General features: G+C 32.9%; 1 protein-coding gene across 1 annotated transcript; it reads right to left on the bottom strand.

Annotated features, from left to right (window-relative positions):
* Positions 1 to 1,053: 1,053 nt before the first annotated feature.
* LOC126826738 (MAP kinase-activated protein kinase 2) lies at positions 1,054 to 25,089 on the bottom strand. Its single transcript, XM_050555773.2, has 10 exons — positions 24,597 to 25,089; positions 15,771 to 15,913; positions 13,107 to 13,171; positions 12,929 to 13,008; positions 10,800 to 10,929; positions 10,292 to 10,367; positions 9,827 to 9,951; positions 8,330 to 8,415; positions 6,702 to 6,782; positions 1,054 to 6,235 (listed from the first exon to the last, which is right to left on the bottom strand). The coding sequence occupies exons 1-10, from the start codon at positions 24,744 to 24,746 to the stop codon at positions 6,104 to 6,106; spliced, it is 1,068 nt and encodes a 355-aa protein (XP_050411730.1). The 5' UTR covers positions 24,747 to 25,089; the 3' UTR covers positions 1,054 to 6,103.
* Positions 25,090 to 25,351: the final 262 nt, after the last annotated feature.

Genomic DNA, 25,351 nt, shown 5'->3' with positions numbered 1-25,351 from the left:
ATTTTGAGGGTTGTGTATATATTGTAAATGTATATATATTGTATATATGATAAACATTATTTTATAAATCATGTACAGGCGGTAAACTTCTTATTTTATTCCTTTAATAAAATATATGCAGAAAACATAGTTCATGTTATTTTCAGATGATGTTATTATCTTATCTATTTATAGACCATCAAAGTGGTTGAGTATTGTCATAATCTGGGCCCATTCCTCCGTTCATCAAAATTCCTGAAAAAATTTTTGAAACTTTATGATCATTAAACATACATTATGCAAGAGATAAATCTGCCTATTGCAAATCTTTAATTAGGCTTCAGATGTTATAGAAATTATTAATTAGACCTTTATTTACACAACAAGATTAAAATCAACTCTGTAGACGCACGGATGGCTTGGATACGGTTTGGATTTAAACAGCCTCGTCCATTTTAAATTAAATCAATAAATGGCGGACCAAGCTGATGTCACAACCGGAAACTGGTAATGAAAAGCCTGCCAAGCCAGACTACCATAGCCATTGAGCATGTTACTTGATAATCAAGAACATGTGGGTGGAGTTATCGTTTGTGAATCAAAAGATCGCCAATTCTTATAAACGGTGAAGACAGAATTGATGCCTATTTCTAGTCCAAACTTCTAACAGTGACAATTCTGTTCAGAATAAAGTAATTTGACTGAAATTTTCAACATTTTCTTTCTTATCATCTATTTTTGAATTATTATAGCAAGAATGGCCAACTCTTATAAAACTCTTAACTAATGTATCTTTAAGGAAGTACCATCATACTATGGACCAGGTACTGAGTATGACATCATCGCAGCCATCTTGGAATTGTGAGATCATATAAAAAATTGAAGTCTGTTGAGAATTGGTGCACATTTGTCCAAGGAACATGCATGCAAGTATCATATCAATCGTACTTTAACTGGCCGAGTCTTGGGCTTTTACCAGCGTCGCCCTCAATGAAGAAGAACAAAATAAGGAACACTTGGGGCCGGTTCTTGTTCTCCAAATGTTTGTAAGAACAACACAAGAAAGATGGAGTATATAAATGTTACTATATATTTGTTTTTCATTAATACACAAAAAAAAGTGATATAAGTACTAGATATATAAATATGGTACAAATAATTGCAACTATATACACAAACTTTGTTTATTGGGTTATTATTTTATATTTTTTGTATTATTATTTATATCCAATACTGAGCTTCTATATTATAATTGGTAAAAAAATGAAACAGTTGAGTCTTTAAATAACTAAAAATTCTAAATGCTTAACATAAGACTGCATTTGTTAATTATTGAGCTAAAATGATCCAACATATTAAAGTACTAATTCCAGATTAGTAATAATCATTAAACTGGAAAAAAACTAACACTTTTTTGTAAAACGGATTTGAAGTAAAAGAAGAAATATATGAATTGTATTAAAAGTGAAATAAACAGTGAAGAATGCCAACTAAATATAGACAAAATGAAAATGCACCGCTGATCTGAAAAAGTGTTGTCGAGACATAATGCAGTAGAATTGTGATTATAGGCTGGAAATTTTCCAACACAACAACCCATGGAGGCCATAACAACTTTACAATCAAACATTGGGGCAAGGGGTAAAAATCAAATGTTGGTAACATCTACATGTATGTGCAGTCACAAAAGCCGCATGAAGGAGATAAGCCTCTGAATGGCTGCTTGTGGGAGCTTTCTCAACTCTCCTTGTAATGCTGCTTCATGCCCTCTTGAATTTACACAATGGCACATTCTCATAGCTGGTGTCACCCTTGGCATAACATTGCATCTTCCACAGAACAGTGGAGTTGTGCTGACCTCATGTCTGCACCACAAAATAGTGAATTTCAACATTCCTATTGTGTTTAAGAGAAATGATCTGTGCTACGATAACTCGATCATGAAAACATCCTTCTCACATGTTAGCATCGTGAACCATGGTTGTTACATTCCTAATTGAAGAATTACAATTATTCATTTAGAAAAGTGGTGAGTTTTCATTGCATCTCTGTAATATATACAAGTACTTACAGCTCAAACCATTACCAATAAAACAGTAGTTTAAATACTGAGTCAATGAATAACAATGTCTATTCTTTTTTTATAATTTCTGATAAAATGTGATGTAAAGTGATGATTAAATGATTAAAGCAAGAATGTGTTCTCATTAAGGAGTGCTTTACTGATATCTTTGTATTAACCATACTGATTCACATTGAATTTATCGATGGATAATGTTTTACAATAATTTACTTTACCAGAACTGATTTTAAAAGTTTTCTTTCAGTTAACTGTTATACATTGGTATAATGGTCTGAGCACAATCTAGTATTACCCAATAGTTCATAACTACAAAAACTATACTTAATTATTCATTGTATATACAAGGATGTGTACAACTACACAACTACGGTGCTAAAATATGTACAACATTTGGTATAGTGTTGAATTTTAAAACATTCATTCATCTATTACATTAATGATGAAAATCATTAGTTTTAATCTTTCTAATAACATAACACAGACATTATTAGTCTATCTGTATTCTCAATTTAAGAAGATAATATATTGGAATTTTCTTGAAATTACATCATTAAAGGACATAAACTTAACAGGAAAATTTTCATAACTTGATATCAAAGTCTATGTAAAACAAGAATTTTACTAGGGGTGAAATTAAAGTGACCAAACAAAAGCGACATAAATATTATTGAAATTACTTCAATATCGATGACATTGTATTTGATTGTAATTAATCACAAGGAGTTCTACACATATTTTAAAAAGAGGGGTTACATGTATCAAACAAACTTATGGTCACATAGAAATTAATTTCTTATTTTATAGTATTTGATATTTTTTAATAAAACATCCTTTTTTCATTGCAACAACTCATTTATAATTTAATAAACAAATAAACTGTTGATATTTAATTATTTTGGAAGGATGCTTTTAATTATTAGGATCTCTAAATGTGTATAAAAATATTTTTTACAAATGTGTAAAAAAAGATGTTGGAATACAAAATCACCGGCTATCTGTGATAGGGGAATTTATCATGTTTGACATCGGCTTTTGGGCAATGTAAAAAATTTCTCATCAAATATGGGTGTATAAAAACAATGGCATAATATTGTTGTAATAACAGGAACTACAACTATTTTCATCTTGTATGATATACATTACCAAGTATATATACCTTCATTATACATCATGATACAATCATTTCAAATATAATGTAATTTTTATTATAAAACATAAATTTCAATTTCTATATAAAATTTCAATTTCTATATAAAATATAAAAAAAATCCACCATGGCAGTCAATAACCAACCATATTCCTGAAGCAATGGTTATGAGCATTATCAGCTCATTATCCATTGCTACACATACTATGATCAAGTGATGTTTCTTAGTTATCTTCCCCCGGGTCTGTATTCCAATTTAACTTAAAGGTAAGCATGGAAACTGCTGCATATGTTGTGATGATTCAACAAAGTCATTTAGAGATTTCATTTCCAAAATGCTTACTTGATGCCCGTTCAACGAGGTACATGTATAATATTAAGGAGTGTGTTATAACAATGATTGGACGTACTACCACTTTTCTTAGTCGGCAAGTGAAATTCCTTGACCAATGAAATCAATTGGCCATCATTTCTGTCTGATGTAGCAATGGTTAAAGTGCTGATAATGTTCATTACCTTCAGGGTTAAGAATATTTGAATCACCCAAAATGTTGTTCATACATTGAGGTATAAATATCCAGAAACAAACAACTTCAACTTCAATAAATCAAATTTCTTTTATCATTTATATGTTAACAGTAAATTATGCATTATAAATCATATCTATATACATGTTATTTATATTTACATTCTTACTTGCATATCTCAAAAACATGTTTAATATGCTGTTGAACAGATTACTAGTATATTCAAAACTATGCATCTGTCCTTTTTGAGCACATCTTTGTATTCATGGACAAACATAGAAAGTAGCATTTTTTAGCTTGTTTTTTTGTTTGTTTTTTGTTTAAGTATATCCAGAAATATTAGAAAATATTGCTTTCAACCTAGGGAAATTAAAACTTATTGAAAGATCAATGCAGACTTTTCACATATTCAACACTAATGACCCCTTATTAATACCACTTTGGCATATCTTCATGCATTAATAATTCTATACATTTTACAATAAATGCTGGTACAAGCAGTCATAAATACTTTATTCCAATCTTGATCTAGTTTGGTCTATAAATTGGTGTTGAACAACAAACATTGATTGTAATAGACATACTTTTATCTAATTAAACCGTCAGTGACTTCTATTTCTACACAATTAAACAAAAGAATAAATATAAATTAAAAAGCAGCTACATTAACATATGATATAGTTAAAGGCACTAGCTAAACAGATCCTTTTTAATATAGTCTATATATAACCATAATAGCATAGTCTCTGTCTTAAGAAACTGAAATGTGGTACATCACAGGACCATAAGCAGATTGGTTGTAAAATGCAAAATATAGCTCATTAAAAAAAATAAAAGCAACTTGCTCTAATGTCAAAAGAAGATGACCGAACATTTTTGTACAAAAAAAAAAACCTAGATGGTAATGCCTCATTAAGAAATAAACATTTCTGGAATTAATTTGGATACTGACTGGAAGGAAAGAATAAATTATATGATGCTTTAATTACAAAACAAAAAGGCCAAATGTTTTAATTTAGACCTTAATGCCTTAGTACAATATTAACACTTCTTAATGAAAACTTAAAAATTGTCTTTCCATCGCCTATCTGCTCATTCACCTATAAACACTTGTCAGCTTAGATTTACTTTTATGCTATAGATAGTAGAATTTAATTAGCAACTACATAGTACAGTTTCAAATGGAAGCAGCATAGAATGAAAAATCGAAAACTGTTACTGTGTCATTGAGTGTACACAGTTGGTCGTGTAGGCATATTTACTGGCTTTTAGAATAACCATTTACTCAGCGATTAATTTTGTTCCCAACTTAACATTAAATCAATTCTATAATATGTAACAACTATTTAGTATCAATTGATCTCAACTACTAAAAGTGATAAAACAGTATAAATATATCACTAATATCTAAGTTGGTGTTAAAAAAAACAAATCTTGTATATGGTACACAATGTTAGCATTGGGCAATATCATAAGTAGAAATGATAAAAAACAAATAAATGGTCACATTTTGTCTTTTGTAAAGAGCTATAACAGCAATACTTCATGACAAATAAAGAGTGCATATAAAATATTTCACTAATTAAATCGCAAGAACTTTGTCAAAACGTCGATGTCCTCAATATAAAAAAACAGTGACTCTAAATTAAACAAGACTCTTTGTATACATGTGTACCTCAGGGGTAAATCATGAATCTGGAAATTTTCACTTCGACAAAATCCCATTCAACCTCTCTGTTGACGTAACCAAATATGCCAAACATATCTTTAATGTCGTAAGGGGGGGGGGGGGCTCGGTGACTCAGTGAAATGGCACAGGCTTGCTAGCCAGGAAATCCCAGGTTCAATCGCGGTGTTCGCAAAGAAAGTTCCTAAGGATTTTCTGGCATGGTTTTCACTTGTCTGTTCTACAGAATAAAGTCTAGTCATTTCAATGAAACTAGAAAAAAAACCCTGATGTCCTGTGTACACACTGGCCTACACTAAGAACCCATGATCCTTTGAATTTGAAATTAACAGGATGTAAAGCCACTGTCCGAGCATAATTTCTGTCATAGCACAGTGTATAGCCTACGTACGTCTTCATTAGCCCAGTTGGTGCAGAACAGTAGGACGTTTAACCCCATTTCATTTCATTTCCAATATCGTGATTGAAGTTGATATATTTCTTTTCAGTTTGTGATGGCTTTGTTGCTTCATACACAAAAAATCCAATAGGTTTTTTATTAGTCTGAAGAGGTTTAAGAAAATTCAATGGTTGTTGTTAAATATTATAACTACTTATCGCCCAACACAACATCATGTAAAATAATAACAATTAATCAACAACTATATGGCAACAAAAATTTTAAAATGGAAGAGCAGCCATTAAACTGGTGTTTCTGTCTCTTTTTTACGCCGTTTGTTTAGGATAGGATTATTAGAATCTTGTAAACTTTTGATATTTATTGACTTATCATAATCAACTCTCATTGTAGCCAAAGCATTCGTCATTTCCTCCTGAAAAATAGTAAATCACGTTATTAATAGAGTATAAAAATAAAACAATTATTTTACTTGCAGTTTAAATTTTTCCAATTGATAACTTTGTCGCATCTTTTAAGCTGAATCAAGACATAAACATGAAGAACATTTGGAATTTTTCAAGCCTGAAGTGACATGGTTTCGATTCTCCGCTTGTACGTGACAAGCAGTAGGGTTGCCTGTCTAATCTCGTGGATTTTCTCTGAGGTCCTCTGGTTTCCTCCCACTGCTAAAGACCACTACGCACCAGCGAATTATTAAAATAAAATTGAATCAGGTTACACCTGAAATGACCTAGTCTGTGTCAAGTAGACATTAAACCTCATTCTCCTTTTCCACCCCAATTTGAGTATAAAAGTAAAACTATAGCAAGTTAGTCTCAAAATGTCAATGAGAACAATCACCACACTCTGTTCCTAAAAACATAATTATTATAACTAACCTGTACATCCATCCATACATCACCTTCTTCTCTCAATACTCTAGCAGACATTAAAGGAGTGGGTGGAACTAAAGTTAGATCCTGTACAAATATAAAACATACATTTAAAATATATATATATAATTCGTAGTTCAGACCCAAACAGAACAAATCCTTTTTTTATTAACAACATCACAGCATGTATTGGGTTTTACTAAAATTAGCATATTGCTTGGAGCCATTCATAAAGGTTGTCGGATAGTGATAAGATTTTACAACACATTCAAGGGCAATAAATCAACGTGTAATTAGAAACATTTGTTGAAAATCAACAGGTTTCTAATCTGAACACGGCATATAACTTTCAAGCATATCAGATGATAACGTTTGTTACTACAAAGTGATTAAGGGCCATGAAATTATCAGAAATTGCTGTAATTTGATCAGCTGCTCAAATGCAATAAACAATAACACACACTTATTGAATAACAGCTACTTATTCATTTGGACCACGTTTCAAAGAATATTCTCTCAACGTTATCAAGGTAATACATGGATACAATATCAACAATATAGAATAGTTTGTTACTATTCTACGCTATTTCTCAATGGTTTATCACCCCCCTGAGTCCATGTCCTTTGATCTTCTTCTTGTCAAATATGGTTTCATAATTTGTTGTTATAGATTTTCTGTTTTTCGTGGGTCTACTCCGGGTACCCTGGTTTCCTGCCACAGGAAAGACTCCTGCGTGTGCGTTCAGATAATAAAAAATAAGAATTGTCTTCGATTTCACAAACAGTGGAAGCAAAACGTTAAACAACCACTGTTTTACTGTATTAGCTCAATTACGTTAAATAAATACTCTTCGGAATGTCACCCAAATAAATAAGCAGCTGTTATTCCATAAGTATGTGTTATAGTTTATTGCTCTACCCAGTTACTAAATGCCTCTTAAAAAAACCATTCTCTATTGTGATTTCACTAATGTAAATAACAAATGTTTAAAATACTGTAAGGTAAATATAATAATCTGTAGAGTGTAATATTATTATTACAGCATATTTATAGTCCGCCCTTTCATATAACATGTTCAGGGGCACTTTACAAAGTGACAATGTAATCATAAATAAACAACAAGATTATGGACATGTTAACGATTGTATACAGAGTCAGTTAAAAGCCTGGGGATCATGTGGCTAAGTGGGTAAGACGCTAGCTCGCTAGCCTGGAGGTCGGGTGTTCGATCCCTGCATTGGCCGAGAAAGTTCATCCAAATTTTCCGGCGTGGTTCTCCCTTGTCAGTGATGCAGGATGGAGGGGCTGACAAGGAAAGCCGTCTAGTCGCTCGGATGGGACGAAAAACCGAGGTCCCGTGCACACATTGGCGTGCACGTAAAAGATCCCTTGGCAGCTGGAACTCGATACAAGAGTAGGCCGTAGTGCCGCTGGCCGGGCAAAACCTCCCCCACAGCATTGTAGGCATTTAAAAATAATATTGACATGTAAGACTATACGCCATTTCTCACATTTAACAAATTCTACAACACATAAATTGATTATAGCTACCATTTAATACAATTCATTTATTTGTCTGTTTTGTGCCTGCCAGAAATGAACAAATGAATAAAATATACTTTGAATAACTTACAGATATCCATTTAGTTTTAATAACGGCATCTATATCCATTCTCTCATCGGGATCTGTTTTCAATAAACCACGAATTAAATCTTTAGCTATAACAAAGATAAAGAAATGACTTAAACTGTTACAGAAATGAAATGGGGTTTAACGTCCTACTGTTCTGTTCCGACTGAGGTAATGAAGACGGGCATATGCCATGCAGTGTGCTACCAGGGAAATTTTGCACAGTCGGCGGAGCTAAGGCCTACTCTTACATCAAATTCCAACCGCCAAGGGATCTTTCATGTGTACATGGGACCTTGGTTTTCCAATCCATCCGAACGACTAGACAGCTGTCCTTGTCAGGCCCAAAATTGATACAAAACATGAAATTATTCTGCAGTGACATAATTACAAGAAATCTGTTATACACTAAAATACTTTGCATAATATATAATGAGTTGTGCAGATTTATCTTGTCATAGGTCAAGAAACGAATATCTTCTCCAAGACCAATTTAATGCACAAAACTATTTCAATGACTCAAAGACAATCTTGATTTTTAGCACTTACATTTATTTTATACTTCAGCCATACAATTTAATTTTAACATTTCAATTTTTTCTATTGGCCAGGCTGACCTTAAAAATATCTTTGTTTCGCCTAACGCGACCGACTAACTAAAACCACCCCCGACTTAAATTATTTTATTGCACTTTTCCACGATCTTTTTATTTTATTTTGTGTGTCAACCTGAAATATATCATGAGAGTTATTTCCCTTTACTATCGCTATAGTTTGATTCATTATTGAAACTGGTTGATCAAGACGAAAGCGTCATAGGTGTCGCTTCTCAACAAAATGGTTGCAGACGAATACACGTCCATTCCCACGAAATGATTCTGCCTCTATGTCTGTGGTGCGTAGTTTTAAACATGACGACGATATTTTCAATATCCGTTTTCGAGAAAAATGAAGGCACAACCCGCACTATCGTTAAAAACGTGTTGAAGGAGTTCCACACTTCAAGTTCGTGGCAAATCGTGTGCGAGTCGGGCATCACGAAAAATCCCGATGTCATTGATTTGTTTGCCAATAAAGAAGACGAATGTTTCCACCCGGAAAATTATTAAGCTGTCAAATTAGCTCTTAAGTTTAATAAAAACTTTCAGTTCGTTACTTTTTACGTCAGACCCCAAATTCATTAAACAAAATTAATGAATCTGTAGTATACAGCTAATAAGTTTTCTGTATTGATTTCTCTGACTTTAAAAAAAAATCTGAAAAAAAAAAACGACCTACCGACCCTTCTCCTCGATTGTGGGTCGGGTTTGGTGAAACAAAGATATTTTTAAGGTCAGCCCTATATACAGTTTTTTGGGGTGTTTTGTTAAGCAGTTTTGCTGCATTATCTATTAGCAATTTTGTTTTCTATTTACACTTTACAATGGATCTTTTTATAAGTGGACTTGAGCATTTCTACTTATTTCAGATTAAATTAACACAAATATTGTTAATTTTTACCATCTTGTGAGACTCTGTTCCATTCTGGATTAGGAAACTCATATTGGCCATTACGGATTCGTTTCTTCATTCCAGGAGATATAGGGGCTCCATGATTACTGTAAAATGGTGGATATCCACATAATCTGTTAAAGGAAAAGTAAATCTGCTGATTGAATTATATTACACAGATGCCTTTGTAGACTGGCCGTAGTCAAATAATCATTAATATACTGTTTCTGGTATGTTATGTTTCAATATTCTAATCAACTAAAGCTTAGTGATAGAACAATTAGCAACATTGCTAGAGGAGGTTGTGGTTGCTTACAACAAGTGGGACTACGCAAAGGTTTTTATAATTTGCTCTGGTTATACATGCATAAAACTAATAAAATTGATGGTGGTAACAAAATGTTTGCCTAACATTGGTTTAAAACCATAAGAATGGCTGGCTGGTATCTATAGAGGTGACATATTATTACTTACAAAATATACATAATAACTCCTAAAGACCACATATCACATGATTTGTCATATTTTTCTGGTCCTAAAACTTCTGGTGCTAAAAAAGACAAATATGAAAGAAAAATAAATCAAAACGTTAAAAATACTAATCAAATAACTGTAAATGTAACGATTAGCATAAATCATACTTGCCTGTTTGGACAATATAATCAAAGCTAAAAAAAAATAAAATTCTTGCACAAGTCTTTTAGATACAAGTAAAGGTATCTGTAACCACTGTAAGCACATCAAACGGAACTACATGTATAAGAAATAATGCTAGTAAATTTAGTATTTTGTTGACTTTCTTATTTTATTATCAAACAATATTTTGAAATAAAACACATTCTTTTTGTTTCATTACAAATGATTTTGTCCAAATAAATGAAATGAAATGAAATGGAGTTTAACGTTTGTCCAAATAAATTGAAATATATAAAATACAATTTTTCTTGTTAATAGAACTGAGCTGAGTATTCAAAATACGTACCAACATAATATGGGGTATAACAAGGTGTCTGTAATGATTTTTGAACAGCAATTTCTTTTGCGAAACCAAAATCGGTTAATTTTAAAACAGCTGCTTCTTCTTTCTTTGAACTATATAAAAGATTCTCAGGCTGTAAAAAAAAAAAATTATTTAGTATACATAGAGAATAATTAGTTTTTCTTTTCAAAAAGCACTTCACAATTTTTCACAGACATCAATATCACTAATTAGTAAATATTTTCTAAATAACTGATTAGGTATATAGAGTAAGTTCTTATTCTACGGGCCCCAGTTAATATGGCTAATGGGTTGTTGCCAAATTATCTGCCCATCAACACTAAACTCAATCTAAAACAGTCTTTCTATGTAAATAGATCACCACACATTGTAACCAGTTCTGATAGCTTTCACATACAGACAAGTTTCTATTTATAGTTATGTAATTCTCATATTTATGATCATTGTTCTCTGGTGAGGTATTAGCAGTAATCTGCAGAAAACCAGTAAATTTTTAACAAAACATGAGGTATACTGTAGCATACTCACTTTAAACTATATTTTAACAATTAAAGATACATTATGGGAGATTTTTATAGAGAGTTGGCCATTCTTGCTATAACAGTTCAAAAGTAGATGATGAAAGAAGAATATATTGAAAATTTCAGTCAAATTACTTTATTCTGAACATAGTTATCATCGTTAGATTGACAGGCGTTAACTCCACCTACATCTCTCGATTATCAAGTAAAGTTTTCAATGGCATGCGGAAACGCTCTACAGCGGCCTCGCTAAGTACACTCTATCATTTAGCCTCGATCTAACTGACGTATTCTCATCAGGGTGCGCCATATTTCAATTTATCAATGAGTGAAATCCTATTTAAATCCGAGCTGTAGCCAAGCCATCCGTGGGTCTACAGAGTTGATTTTGGGCTTGTTGTTTAAATAAAGATCTAATTTATAATTTCTATAACATCTGATGCCTAAATTAAGACTTGCAATAATCAGATTTTGCTCTTGCATAATGTATGTTTAATAAGATAGGTTGCCAGGCAACAAAACATACGCCCACTGCAGCTAAATCGTCCGGTCGACAAGTGTTGTGCATATCTATTCTTTTGTAGGTAATTGGGGCTTTTACAAGACAATTTCATACAGATCAGATTATAATTTTCATCGCTTGAGGGTTTAACAAGGTTCTACAAAATGAAACAAGGGCTTTAACTCTGGAAATATTTAACAGAAATTGTTGAAATTCAATAGGGTTCTTCGTTTCACTAATTTAAATGATGCATATAAATTTCATACAGATTGGATTATAACTTTTGTCGCTAAAACTTTCACACGGTTCAACAAAGTGAAACAAGGGCCAAAACTCTAGATGTTATTAACAGAAATTGCTGAAATTCAATCCGTGTCTTTGTTCACCAATCTGAATGATGCATATAAATTTCATACAGATCAGATGAAAACTTTTGTGGTTAGAGCTTTCACAAGGTACAACAAAGTGAAACAAGGGCCATAACTCCAGAACACATTAACGAAAATTATTGAAATTATACAGGCTTCTTCATCTCACTAATGTAAACAACATATATCAATTTCAAAACAATCAATGATAAATGTTGTCTGTAGAGAGTTCACAAGAAATTGTGGATGACAGACGGACTGGGGTGATGGCAATATACGAACACATTTCTATGTGGGCGTATAATAAAATGATCTTATCAATAACTCTTTAAGAAATGAAATGAAATGAAATGGAGTTTAATGTCCTACTCCGACTGGGCTAATGAGACGGCCATACACATGCAGTGTGCTATGAGGGAAATTTTGCCCTGAGAGCGGCGCTACTTATCTAGAATTCAAACTGTCAAGTGTTCTTTTAGGTGCACGTCTATATTTAAATGGGACTTCATTCTTCCATCCCATCCAAACAACTATATTTTGTCCTTTGCCAAACCCTCCGTCCTACACCATTGATAAAGGGGAACCACGCCGCAAAATCCTGATTAACTTTTGCAACCAACGCAAGAATCAAAGTCTAAATCTCACATCTAGTCGTGTACCAGAAAGTGCTACTTTTTGCATGTTTTGGGTTTTAAAATCTGTGGCCGAATCAATACATACTTTTAAATCACGATGTGCTATATCCATGTTATGTAGATGAGCTATTGCTTTTGCTATATCTTTGATTATTCCAGCTGCCTCTAAAAATACAAAAATACATTTGTTATATGGGGTTAAATTAAGTAATTTATTGTGGAAATAATTCAACAAATTATGAATAAATAAAAACGAAACCTACCTCTTTCTGTAAATGCTGAATCTGCTCTCTCTTGTATTCTTGTGAATAATTCGCCACCTTCCATACTGTTATTTAAAAAAAATAAGAATTATGATCATAAAAGAATTAAATAGAATCAAATTAACAGCTGATTGTACAACAATAATTAATGCCATTACCACTTCACTTCACAATAAAATTAACTGGTGAGTCGGCTACATTTATTCCAAAATCATATAATGTTGATGTTTAAGTATGCTTTGTGAAGTGGTTATATTTCTACATTTAAAATTTATAGGTCGACAGATAAGAGTCAGTGATGATAGAAGCCGATTTGGTGTTCCACTGTTGACAGCTTATAACATAACTATAACTAAAATTAGTAAACAAATTAACTTCCAGTAATTATACAGTTTGCCTAATCACTAATTAAAATAACATAATTTTAAACCTATGTGTACAATCTCGTATATTTAAAGAGCTGTATTCTTTTCTTCTTATTTTTCTCATTTTAACATAAATAAATGTTCACAATCAAATTTATGTTTTAACTATATTGCATATGCATACTCTTAATGCATGATAAACAAATCCTAATAAGATGATTCAAGGGTATATAAAGGGAGGTAACTGAGATTGAAAGTCCTTAAAGTTATATTATCTACCCTTAGACCACAAACAAATTTTTCTTGATTCATGTAAAATACAACAACAGATGAAAATCAAAAGTTCTAAGGATGCTATGATTTTAAATTTTTTTAATCATTCACTTGGTCCCTAAACCCCCCCCCCCCAAAAAAAAAAAAACTAAGACCAGTAATCCAATTCATTCACATTTAATCAAGACATATATATTAATATCTGCAGTCCCACAGATAGGAAAGCTTTATGATAGAGGTCTAAATTATTAGTTTTATCAATTCTAAAACCGTGCACATGAGCGTCCATTCATTCAATCTCAGGCTTTTCATTTCTTCATCTTAACGTCTTTTGATTGGTCATGTACCCTTCCAATCTAATCGATTTTTAATGAATTTTGCCTATTGCCTACGTATAAGATTAATTATTACATAAATATTTGAAAGAACTTTTAAATTCATAAAACCAGCGGCTGTCAAGCAGGATACGCCCACATTTCGCAAGAGATAGATAGAAAACAAGCTAAAAAAAAATGCGATTTTTCTTACAATCAGGGGCCATAATCCAGGTAGTTATGATCTGAAATGCGCAAACATCGAAATGGACTGAGATATTTGGGACATAAAGATATATTTAAAGTTTCATCAAAACCTGATAAAAATAGTGACTTCTAGTGAGTCTACAATCAGGGGCAATATTCCAGGAAGTTACGGTCCGATATGCGCAAATATTGACAGGAACCATGATCTTTAGATCATAATCATACATTTCAAGTTTCATCAAAATCGAATAAACATTGTGACTTCTAGAGGGTCTTGGTATTACATACTTTTACACTATTTGTGTACAAGGACCAGCCATTTTGTCCGGCAGTTTTTAACGAAGTTTTAACTTGACCTTCATTGATGTGCAACGGTGATATATTTAAACGTTTTTTTAAATCGAATACATAAATTTAAAGTTTCATCAAAATCGGAGAGAAAATGTGGCCTCTAGAGGGTCCACAACCTTGATAAACCATATTTTTACACTATTTGCATACAAGGGGAGGCCACTTTGTCCGGCAGTTTTGGTCAGATTTTCACGACATTTGAACTCAACCAACATTACGGTGTAACGGTGATATATTCAAACCTTTTTTTAAATCAGATAATAATTGTAACCTCTAGTATAGAGGCACCACAAACTAAAAATGTGATTTTTCGTACAATCAAGAGCCATAATTCAAGAAGTTATGAACCGATATGCGCGAATATCGACAGGAACCAGGATCTTTGGGTTATAAACATGTATTTCAAGTTTCATCAAAATCGAATCAAAATTGTGACCTCTAGAGGGTCCACAACATTGATATACCATATGTTTACACTACTTGCGTATGAGGGGCATTCATTTTGTCCGGCAGTTTTGGTCCAATTTTCATGAAATTCAAACTCAACCAACATTACAGTTTAACAGTGATATATTTGAACGTTTTTTTTTAAATCAGATAATAACTGTGACTTCTAAAGGAACCACAGGCAAAAAACTTAATTTTTCATACAATCAGGGGCCATAATTCAGGAAGTTAAGGTCAGATATGTGCAAATATCGAAAGCAACCAAGATCTTTGGGTTATAAACATGCATTACAAGTTTCATCAAAATCAGATGAAAATTGTGACCTCTAGAGTGTCCTCAAACTACATGCAAATATCGGAAGATACCAAGATCTTTGAGAGACAGACCTATATTTCAAGTTCCGTCAAAATCGAATAAAAATTGTGACCAGTAGAGTGTCCACTAACAGGGGCAACAACAATATACGTCCACAAGAAAATATGGGCGTATAAAAATTGGATTATTTAACATGTGAGCTATGTCCTAAACTTTACTACTTGTTTCATTAGCCATAAATGATGGTAATACCGGTAAAACTGATGTTTATGCCTTCAACTTGGACCCGTTGTTGAGTGATAATATAAATATTTTCACTATCTTGTCTATCTTAATATCATTTCATCACTTTCAACTATTTACATGTATTTATAAACAATTTCACACATACCATTCCATTATAACTAGCAAACATCTTTGACCAGAATAATTATTTTCAAAAACATCAATAATTTTAACAATATGTTTGCTTCCTAGACCAGCTCTCCAGTGTAAGTCGACTTCTCGTCTGGCTTTTGGTACATCTTTTAAAACCTATAAAATACAACATGAAATGTTATTTATTATTCTATCAATAATGTATGGTGTGGAAGCTGAATCATAATTTTAATGATGACGCTATATTTTCTGGTTGGGAGCCGCAATGGTTTATTCAGTAAAATGCTTGCTCGCTAGCCTGGAGGTCTTGGGTTCTCTCCCAATGGTGGCAGAGACAGTTCCTCTGGATTTTCCGGTGTGGTTTCCTCTTGGCAGTGGTACAGGACGGAGGACCTGACAAGGAGGACCTGAGAAGGATGACTGTCTAGTCATTCGGATAGGACAAAAAACTGGGTCTTTGTACACATTAAATACTGAATGCACGTAAGAAAAATTCCTTAACAGTTGAAAATTTTATGTAAGTGTAGGCTGTAGCATCGCTGTCCGGGCAAAATTTTTCTCACAGCACACTGAATAATGCATGCCTGTCTTCATTAGCCAAGTCGCTGCAAAAAATAGGACATTAAACCCCATCTACGGGTACATGGAAATAAATCCATTTCCAGTACAAGAAAATTCCTTTGAATAAAATATTAAAGACCACGTAAGATCAAAAATCTAAATTTCATGTACGTATAGCTCATGGTTACTATATCAACTTTACGGCAAGTTCACACCAATCTGATTAAAATTAAGTCGGCTGTTAACGTTTAAGTGTCCGACACACCAAAACACTTTTCAATTTTTCAATTACGACCTTAATCCGGTTGATTGGCTGGTGACGTCACAGGCACTACACATAGGATATACATTATCTATACAATATCCACTGTCTGTACAATATAGCACTATCAATACACACAGCAAGTTGACAAGCGTCTGTTGACGGTCCAATTACCATGTGACTGGCCTAATCATAATCACCGAATTATCGTATTTCATTGGTATAGCCTAAACATTTGTGATTGGAATATTTTAGAGTGAATTTCAAATATTGTATAATGCCGTAGATCCATTTAAGCTGCCTTTGTTTAAATAGGCCACGTGTCAAATGAAGGCGACTCAAGAAATTAGCGCATTTACCGGTAATTTGGCTAACCCCGTAATACTTGATATCCTAAACTTAAGTACAGAAATACAAATGGTGCAAGTCATTTGTCGATATATTCATTATTAGCTATATATAATAATAATAACCATTTCTATACAAAAAGAACAACTTTTATCAAACTCCATTTGAAATTTACAGTGAATATGGAATTTTCCGATGACTATGCATAACATGTACAATAGATCAACCTCATTTCTCTGCCAATCAACGCTGGGAATCTTATTACCATGTACGGTTACATGTACTACGGGTGTAGTAAATGAGTTTAAACTTCGGCGCGAAAATTGCACGGGATCATACGTGGAGTTCCTGGTGAGTGATTAAACTGTCAATGCAATTGTGAAATACTTTTATTATAAAGAAGATAAACGATGTTAGACATTATAACCTTATCGTACCAAAAACGTTTATCCATCCATCAATTAAATGTTGTTTAACCACCAATCAATAAATAATACGAGGCTTCTTGATTACAAAAACACCGGTGAGTAATAATTATTTGGTAAATAGTAATTATAAACAACTGATGAGTAAAACTTAATTATTTTATACAATTAATGTGTGGGGGTACGATTCTACCATTAGTTCGTTTGTGAGGTATTATGCACACGTTCCACCTAGAGTGATGTCTTTGATCTGGCCGGCGTAAAAAAAGATAATTACCTAATCAACATTCTTAATCCCATTAACACTCACTGCTAACACCGACATGTAAATTAATTTATGACCCATGCCTGTATAACTTTTATAGTCGGATTTATTAATTAATGACAGATATTAACGACACTACACTTTATGTGGAAAAGCGAAGTGCTCGCATTAAAAACCACATCGCTGGACCCGTATATTATTTACATATTAAAAGTGTTCGTCCAATAAGTTCCATGTAAAAAATTAATTAAGAGTTCAAGACTTCAAAGTTTAAAAGTTGTAGGCAATCTAAGTTGGGTCTTAAATTAAAATAAACAAGCCAACAGTGAGGCTGATGTCCCCCGCCGTAATCCCCAAATAAATAGATGACACATATTAATTAATCGCACATCTATTCTTTTCAAAAGTATCGAGCGATCAAACTGATTATCAGCTGTACACTAAGTTTCATCACTCTCTATCAGATAGAATCAAAGTTATCTTGTCCCAAAGCATCGACCAAAGAAATTACTTATCTCTGCTTAGCTTTAGCTCGATATGTTAATCATTGAACTCAAGTCAAGACGAACATCTACATCAAGTTTAAACAGTCTACCTCAATTAGAAGCAGAGTTATTATGTTCCAAGGTCTTGACCAATCAAAATGCTTATTGCTCCTTAGCCTAAGCAGACAATTCTCATCATCGAACTTAGTCAAGGTATTGATGTAATGAAACTATACACCAAGTTTCATCACTCTCACTTAATTAGAACTAAAGTTATCGTGTCCCAAAGCATCAACCAATCAAATTGCTTATCTCTCCTTAACATAAGCAAAAAATGCTCATCTTCGCACTCTATAGAGGCATTGACCTCATAAACACCTACACCAAGTTTAAACATTCTAGCTCAATTAGAAGGAGAGTTATTGTGTTCCAAAGTCTCGGCCAATCAAATTGCTTATCGCTTTGCTTACCCTTAGCAGAAAACGCTCAATATCGGACTTAGTTAAGGTATTGATGTAATCAAACTATACACCAAGTTTCATCACTCTCACTTAAATGGAACTAAAGTTATCGTGTCCCAAAGCATCAACCAATCAAATTGCTTATCTCTGCTTACCCTAAGCAGAAAATGCCCATCTTCACATTCCATCAAGGCATTGACCTAATAAACACCTACACCAAGTTTGAACATTTTAGCTCAATTAGAAGGAGAGTTATTGTGTTCCAAAGTCTCAGCCAATCAAATTGCTTATTGCTCTGCTTAGTCAAGGTATTGATGTAATGAAACTATACTCCAAGTTTCATCACTCTCACTTAATTAGAACTAAAGTTATCGTGTCCCAAAGCATCAACCAATCAAATTGCTTATCTCTGCTTACCCTAAGCAGAAAATGCTCATCTTCGAACTCCATCAAGGCATTGACCTAATAAACACCTACACCAAGTTTGAACATTCTAGGTCAATCAGAAGGAGAGTTATTGTGTCCCAAAAAGTGTGACGGGCGGACGGACGGACGGACGGACGGACGGACAGACATACAGACAGACAGACAGACCCATTTTAATAGTCCCCTGCTTTCTTCGAAAGGCAGGGGACAATTACAAAACAAATTATTCCGTAGTCAATTGTTTTATTTAATTAGGGGGATTAAGGAATCCTTCAGGTGTTAAAGAATACACACGCCGGCTGTATATAGGTAATTAAGGAATAAACATTCCGAATATGCATTCGGTCACTGTGACGTCACTGGCGTCTGCTGGGATTAAGAGTGTTTTTGATAATTGGCAAAGTCGTTTTTACGGGAGGTCTATTTTTACGACTTTGAGTGAAGATACATGTAGCTGAATTAATTTCAACCAGATCCGCGTGAACTTGCCATAAAAATGGAATGCTACACACATTAAAAAGATTTTTTGTCCATCTTATGTGCACTTTAAAGGAGATTAGTGACATACATGTATATCACTTCATATTCCCAGGATATGACACATGTATAACATTAACATATTTTTACAAAATGGCAGACAGTTTAATCTTCCTCAAATACATATAGTACAACAATATTCTACATATCATAAGCCGAGGATCAAATCCAAAATAAATGACAGTATACTTCGGGGCAAAATAACTGAACACAAATTGAGTCAAGTGACTTGGTTTCTATTCCCTGCTTGTATGTGACAAGAAGTAGGATCGCCAGTCAACCTATATGGGTTTCTCCGGTCCTCCAGTGTAATCCCACTGATAAAAATCCCTACACCCAAGCAAATTATTGAAATAAAACAGAACCATGTTAGTCCCAAAATGACCTAGTTTGTGTCGAGTGGACGTTAAACCCCATTTCCCCCTCTCTCCGAGGCAAAATAAAAACCAAACAGTGAGTTATAATTCTGTGTATTGCAATATAATTCTTTAGCTAAAAATATAATATTTCAGTGAACTGTCTAAAGATTTCAACACATTATTCATTGGACAAAATAGGTTACGAGTTATATGACTAGACAATACATGTACCTATATTTGATTTTGCCTGGAACAACTAATTACATCTTTATTTCATCTTTGTATCCTAACATGTTAATTTAATAAAACTCTATTTCAATAATACTGTTATTCATTAATCTATCTTCAACAGATTCCAGATGCCAGAGTGTATTAACATATAACACATGTATAGGTCTACAAGCTGGATATATCAGTATAAGGATATTATAAGAAGATACATATATCAGACTGCTGTAAGATAAATGATATAATTATGTATTAAGTTTATCAGTCAACAAGCAGACCATATATTACCATGCCTATAGCATTTGGTCATCAAGTTCGGTGAAGTGTATGTCATTATGAAAACCCAGTTTATGACATGGTTCTGTAACTCATTTTATATTAATTAACCATTTACGGTCAACCTATATTATCAAACCTGACCTATCAATTTCGACAAGTAAAGGAAAAACCATTGGTTTTAATCTAAACTTCCCAGTAATATAAAGAAATGACCCTCATTAACATGCCAAACCTTTCTAATTTTAATCTTAAATGAACTCTTGTTATAGGGTTGCTTATGTTTATATTATTTTCTGTGTATATTTGTTACAACACATCCTGACCGATCCTATTTCTTAAAATGCAATGTACTTGTATGGTAACAAAAGGTTGTATGTTTTCATTGGCTTAAAAAGAAGGATTATCTCATCTGATCTCATACATGAGATTAAACACACAAGAGGGATTTTCCCACTTAAAGCATGTTGATATTTGATAGAAATCATCGTATTTTTATTCACAAAAGGTTGTGTGTTTTGATCGATCAAAAAATAATTATTTCCCAAAAGAGATCAAAAACACAAGAGGAATTGCCCCATTTGAAGCATGTTTATATTCTAGTTCAGACTTTTAAAACAAAAAAATCTTACTTCTAATGCATTAGGCCTACATATCAAACTTTATCAATTAACATATATAACATTCAATCCACTAAATTCCAAAGGTATGACATAAGGCTTCATCTAAACTTATATAATAAAGTTGATGAATTACTGATTATATTCTGATCAACATGTTACAAAAAAACACCATCTACATATTTTAATATCAATAAATAACTGTAGTCAAATTGAAATCTAATTCTAAATGATTTCAAGTGATAATTTCAATTTTCTAAGAAAGTTAAAACATAATCATTTCTACAGCTGTTGCTTTATAAGTTGTCAATTCACTATTATACAATCATAGGAATCATTCTTGCCCTTAAAACACATTCATATAAAATTTTTAAATATTTTCTACTCACTCACATTACCTGGAAATTGAAATCTAATGTTTTACTTTCAAAAAGAAAATGATAATGTTGTCAATTTCTCAACTGACACTAGTGAATCTTAACACAGTAGGACTGTGTATAGATGCCAGGCACATGCATTGCAAGGCTTTATTTTAAAGGGGAAATCCCGATTTTAAAAGAGTCTCAGAAATAAAAGTCTGTGTACGTATGAAATTTCAAAATATAGAGGAATGGCGTATTTATCTTGTCTCAAAATTTCAGCTCAAAATATTGACCTGTTTGGACGTGAACGTCAAAATCAAACACGTAACCCTTTTAAGATTTTGGGTCAATTTTTTCGTTGGGTGACCTGATAATCTATTGCCGTTCCTTTAGAGACCTATACAGTGCATGGCCCATGTGCTGTACATGATAATGAAAGGTAAATTTCACCTACACATTATTTCTATAAAATAAAAATCTGGTTTTATCCAGACACTGTATAATGCAGCTTGGGACACTGTATTGAAATACTGATTGATTTTTGCACAGGTATCACTTTTTGGCAGTTAAGTCACTTCATACACAGTTGAGAGTTGATGGTACTTTTTCGTAAAAGTGATGGTAAATTCTTAATATATATAACATTCCCTTATAAACCCCATAATTTCTAAAAATATAAACTAACAAGAAGGAATAAAATCAGATCACAAAAATCGAGTCATATAGCAGTGGTTTCAAAACTTGCAAAAGGGCACCCCCCCCTCTCCCCGATTCAAATGGTCAAATGGTCATATCTCAGTCAATATTAATGCAGTTTTACATAAGACTGTTAGTGACTGTATGTACTATAACATATTTTTTTCATAATGTTTTCAGTGGGTCACTTTACAAGCACTGGTCCAGTTGACACAGAATGACCCCAAAGTCAAACTAAAAGCCAGTATGTTTATTAGCTAAGTAAGGTTGTCAGGTGTAAATGATGCCACTAAATGGTACATGTATATTATTTTTCTTAAACTGTTTAAGGCTATTCAATACATTTTTGCGTAATTATGGGATCTGAATAAGTCATCACACGGTCTCCTGGAATTGTATAATTTGTCATTATCTGTGTTCAGGGCTGTCGGTAATTTTTCACAGATGATTAGCAGCACTGCTAATCAAAAAGTCCAATTTTGCCAAATTTGATTAGCAAATTTAAAAATTGATTAGCAGTTTTTCAGTTTCAAATCAACATAAAACACCTAAATAACAAGATTATTTTAATTTTAATTGATAGCAAATGATTAGATTTCATTCTTAAGATTTTTTTAGAATGTTAGCACTTCTACAGCTAGCTGTGAACATTTCTGAATGAATGTAGACTTTTGTTAGGCCTTATGTCTGAAGCCAATTCTTGGCAGTGGCTTCTTATTTCTTCGTTAGAAAACAATTTCGTCTGCTTTTTATCGTGTGTTATTATTTTTGTTCAATTGGAAGCACGCGGTATTTTACGAATAATCTCGATTAACTAGACGCACGCGATATAAACAATAATAGTTTACGGGAATTCTTACTTTGATTTCTCACTTTACAATACGTTTACACGTATTTATTTTTTATATTTTATTTACAATACATGGGGGATACACTGAATTTATTTTTTTTCAAATTGAATACTGATATAATTACTCGAAATTGACATGTCTCGCAACGTGAGTGGTACTACTTGATTCCCTATTTCCGGTTTAATAGTCCCGATTCATAGAGTTATGTCCCTGTATTATATAGTATCATGAATTGAGTCTGGGTAGTTCGAGAAGAAAATGTCACACGGAGAATTCCGTTTTGTTTATAAAATTTATTTGATATATGCATTGAAATGTCAATATCCAAAATGACAGGCATATTATTGATTCGCAGTTACTGCGAATCAAAAACGTTAGATTTTAATTTTTGATTAGCAACGGAAAAAATATGTATCGCAAATTGCGCAGCGATGCTGGTTGTCGGCAGCCCTGTCTGTGTTTAGTTTATTGCACTTTAAATAGTTTAAATCCCTCCAAATAACAACTGCATAAAATAGTAGTAAATATTCTGTATCTTGAAAGTCCTTCTGATGAGATGCCAAGGTATTTTAATTGTTAATTATATGTACCAGTAAATAACAATAAAACAACAATAATTTAAAGTAGCGAAGTCTCTAACTCTATATCATCCTAAGTCTTTGGCAATTTGTCAATTTAAATCAAAATAGATGTTGCGATCTTACATGGATAAGACGTGCTTCTGATATCCAATATCTAAGATAACATAAACATATTATAATTAATTGGTACTCGATTCATGTACCATAATGCGTTTCAGTGCCATTTGTAACAAGGGACTCGAAGAACAAGGCTAGATATATTCCACAAGTCATGTCAAACGGTGACATATTCTTTTCTGGAGAGCATGCGCAATAAATACTATCGGTGTAGACTGGAATAACCAGATGCTAAAGATTGCCATTTGATTGAGATTTCTGCTGTTTTTCGACCAAACATAAGTGATTTGAAATTAGAGTAAAAACAGAAACCATGTAATATAAATCAGTTTATATACATTCATATTACATTATTATATGCATTGCTTTGCTAATTTGTGTCAATTTCTAGGTCTCAAATATTAGCGATTTAGCTGCTTTAATGTGTCAAAACAATGTGGATTAAAAGTGGAATGGAACTACCCAGACTGTGGGAGGGGGTATTGTCACATTCACAATGGACATACATGTAAACCAAAACAACAAAAATTTACTTTAATTAAAACAGGCATAATTTAGTCAAAACTGACAAAACTTTGGCAACCTGTTACATCATCAAGGAACATATTATAATAATATCCATTCAACATAACATTTATGCTTTGACCTATTTATCAAAGAGGTTTAATTAACTCTAAAATGTCCCAATTCTTAAAAGTGGAGGACAAAAAATATAGGTTTAATTCCGTGGACTGCTAATATTAATTCATAAAGACTAGATTGTTGTCGATATGAAGAGTTGCTAATACAAACCAAACCGTGATTGACACAGTGACAGGCAGAATCATAAAATCAACACCCACATTTCTTCAGTACGGTATTTCATTTCCTCATGTTTCAAAGACAAATATATTTTATCGTTTGAAAAAAAAATAATACATTCTGCTTTAGTTCTATTTCTGTTTGAGGAAATTACAATGTGCCAGGAAAATTCACTAACCTTTAGGGCATATTTTTCCCCTGAAGGTCTATGAAAACATTCAACAACTCGACCATTTATTCCAAGTCCTAACACAGTGCCAGTCAGTCGATATTCATTGGTAATCGGTGTCTTTTTCGGCTGAAAAGCTCTCCCAACATTATCACTCATTGTATTTGTTTCTACTTAACAACTACCATAGCCTGTGAAACGATTAGAATATACTATTTATCGTTTTCTATCTCACCAATTCGTTCACCGTGTTCTTACGAAGTAAGGCGGATATCCACTCGATTTCAAAACGGATGTGACGCCATGAAATTGCAATACTGTTTCTATTTTTGGCAATGGTGTTATTTATGGACCTTTCTTGTCATGTTTAATTTAGATGGATTTACATATAAACTAATGGGGCTTGTATAAGGTTTACGGAAGATAAAATTCGTATGAATTATGCTATTTGATTTCAAGCGCAATGCAACAACTAGAATAGATGCAACACTGCACAACAACCGATCCCCACCCAAGCGTGTCGTATTGTTTCTGGACAAGCGAGAAAACGGGCACTTGCAAAAAGATCGATTATCCAGACTCCTAACACATATTCATACGCCAAAGAAAACAATGAATATGCAATAAACATCCGCGAGGCACAATAGTTCACAACGCCAGCTATATTTGTTGTAAAATTGAACTAACATCTGATTCATTTTAATGATTTTCTGGACACTATTGATAATTTCAAAGCACACAAATAAAATTTAAAACTAAAATAC

This window comes from Patella vulgata, chromosome 7 (genome assembly GCF_932274485.2).
Source record: "Patella vulgata chromosome 7, xgPatVulg1.2, whole genome shotgun sequence".
Classification (NCBI taxonomy): Eukaryota; Metazoa; Mollusca; class Gastropoda; family Patellidae; genus Patella; species Patella vulgata.
This window is presented reverse-complemented; position numbering and strand designations above follow the sequence as displayed.

Bases quoted from the DNA above. Each gene is read 5' to 3' on its own strand.
- LOC126826738 (XM_050555773.2), bottom strand. From the start codon at position 24,746: ATGAGTGATAATGTTGGGAGAGCTTTTCAGCCGAAAAAGACACCGATT. The intron at 15,914-24,596 runs GTTAGTGAATTT...TGTATTTTATAG, and splicing joins GGGAAAAATATGCCCTAAAG to GTTTTAAAAGATGTACCAAA. The intron at 10,368-10,799 runs GTACGTATTTTG...TGTCTTTTTTAG, and splicing joins TTATACCCCATATTATGTTG to CACCAGAAGTTTTAGGACCA.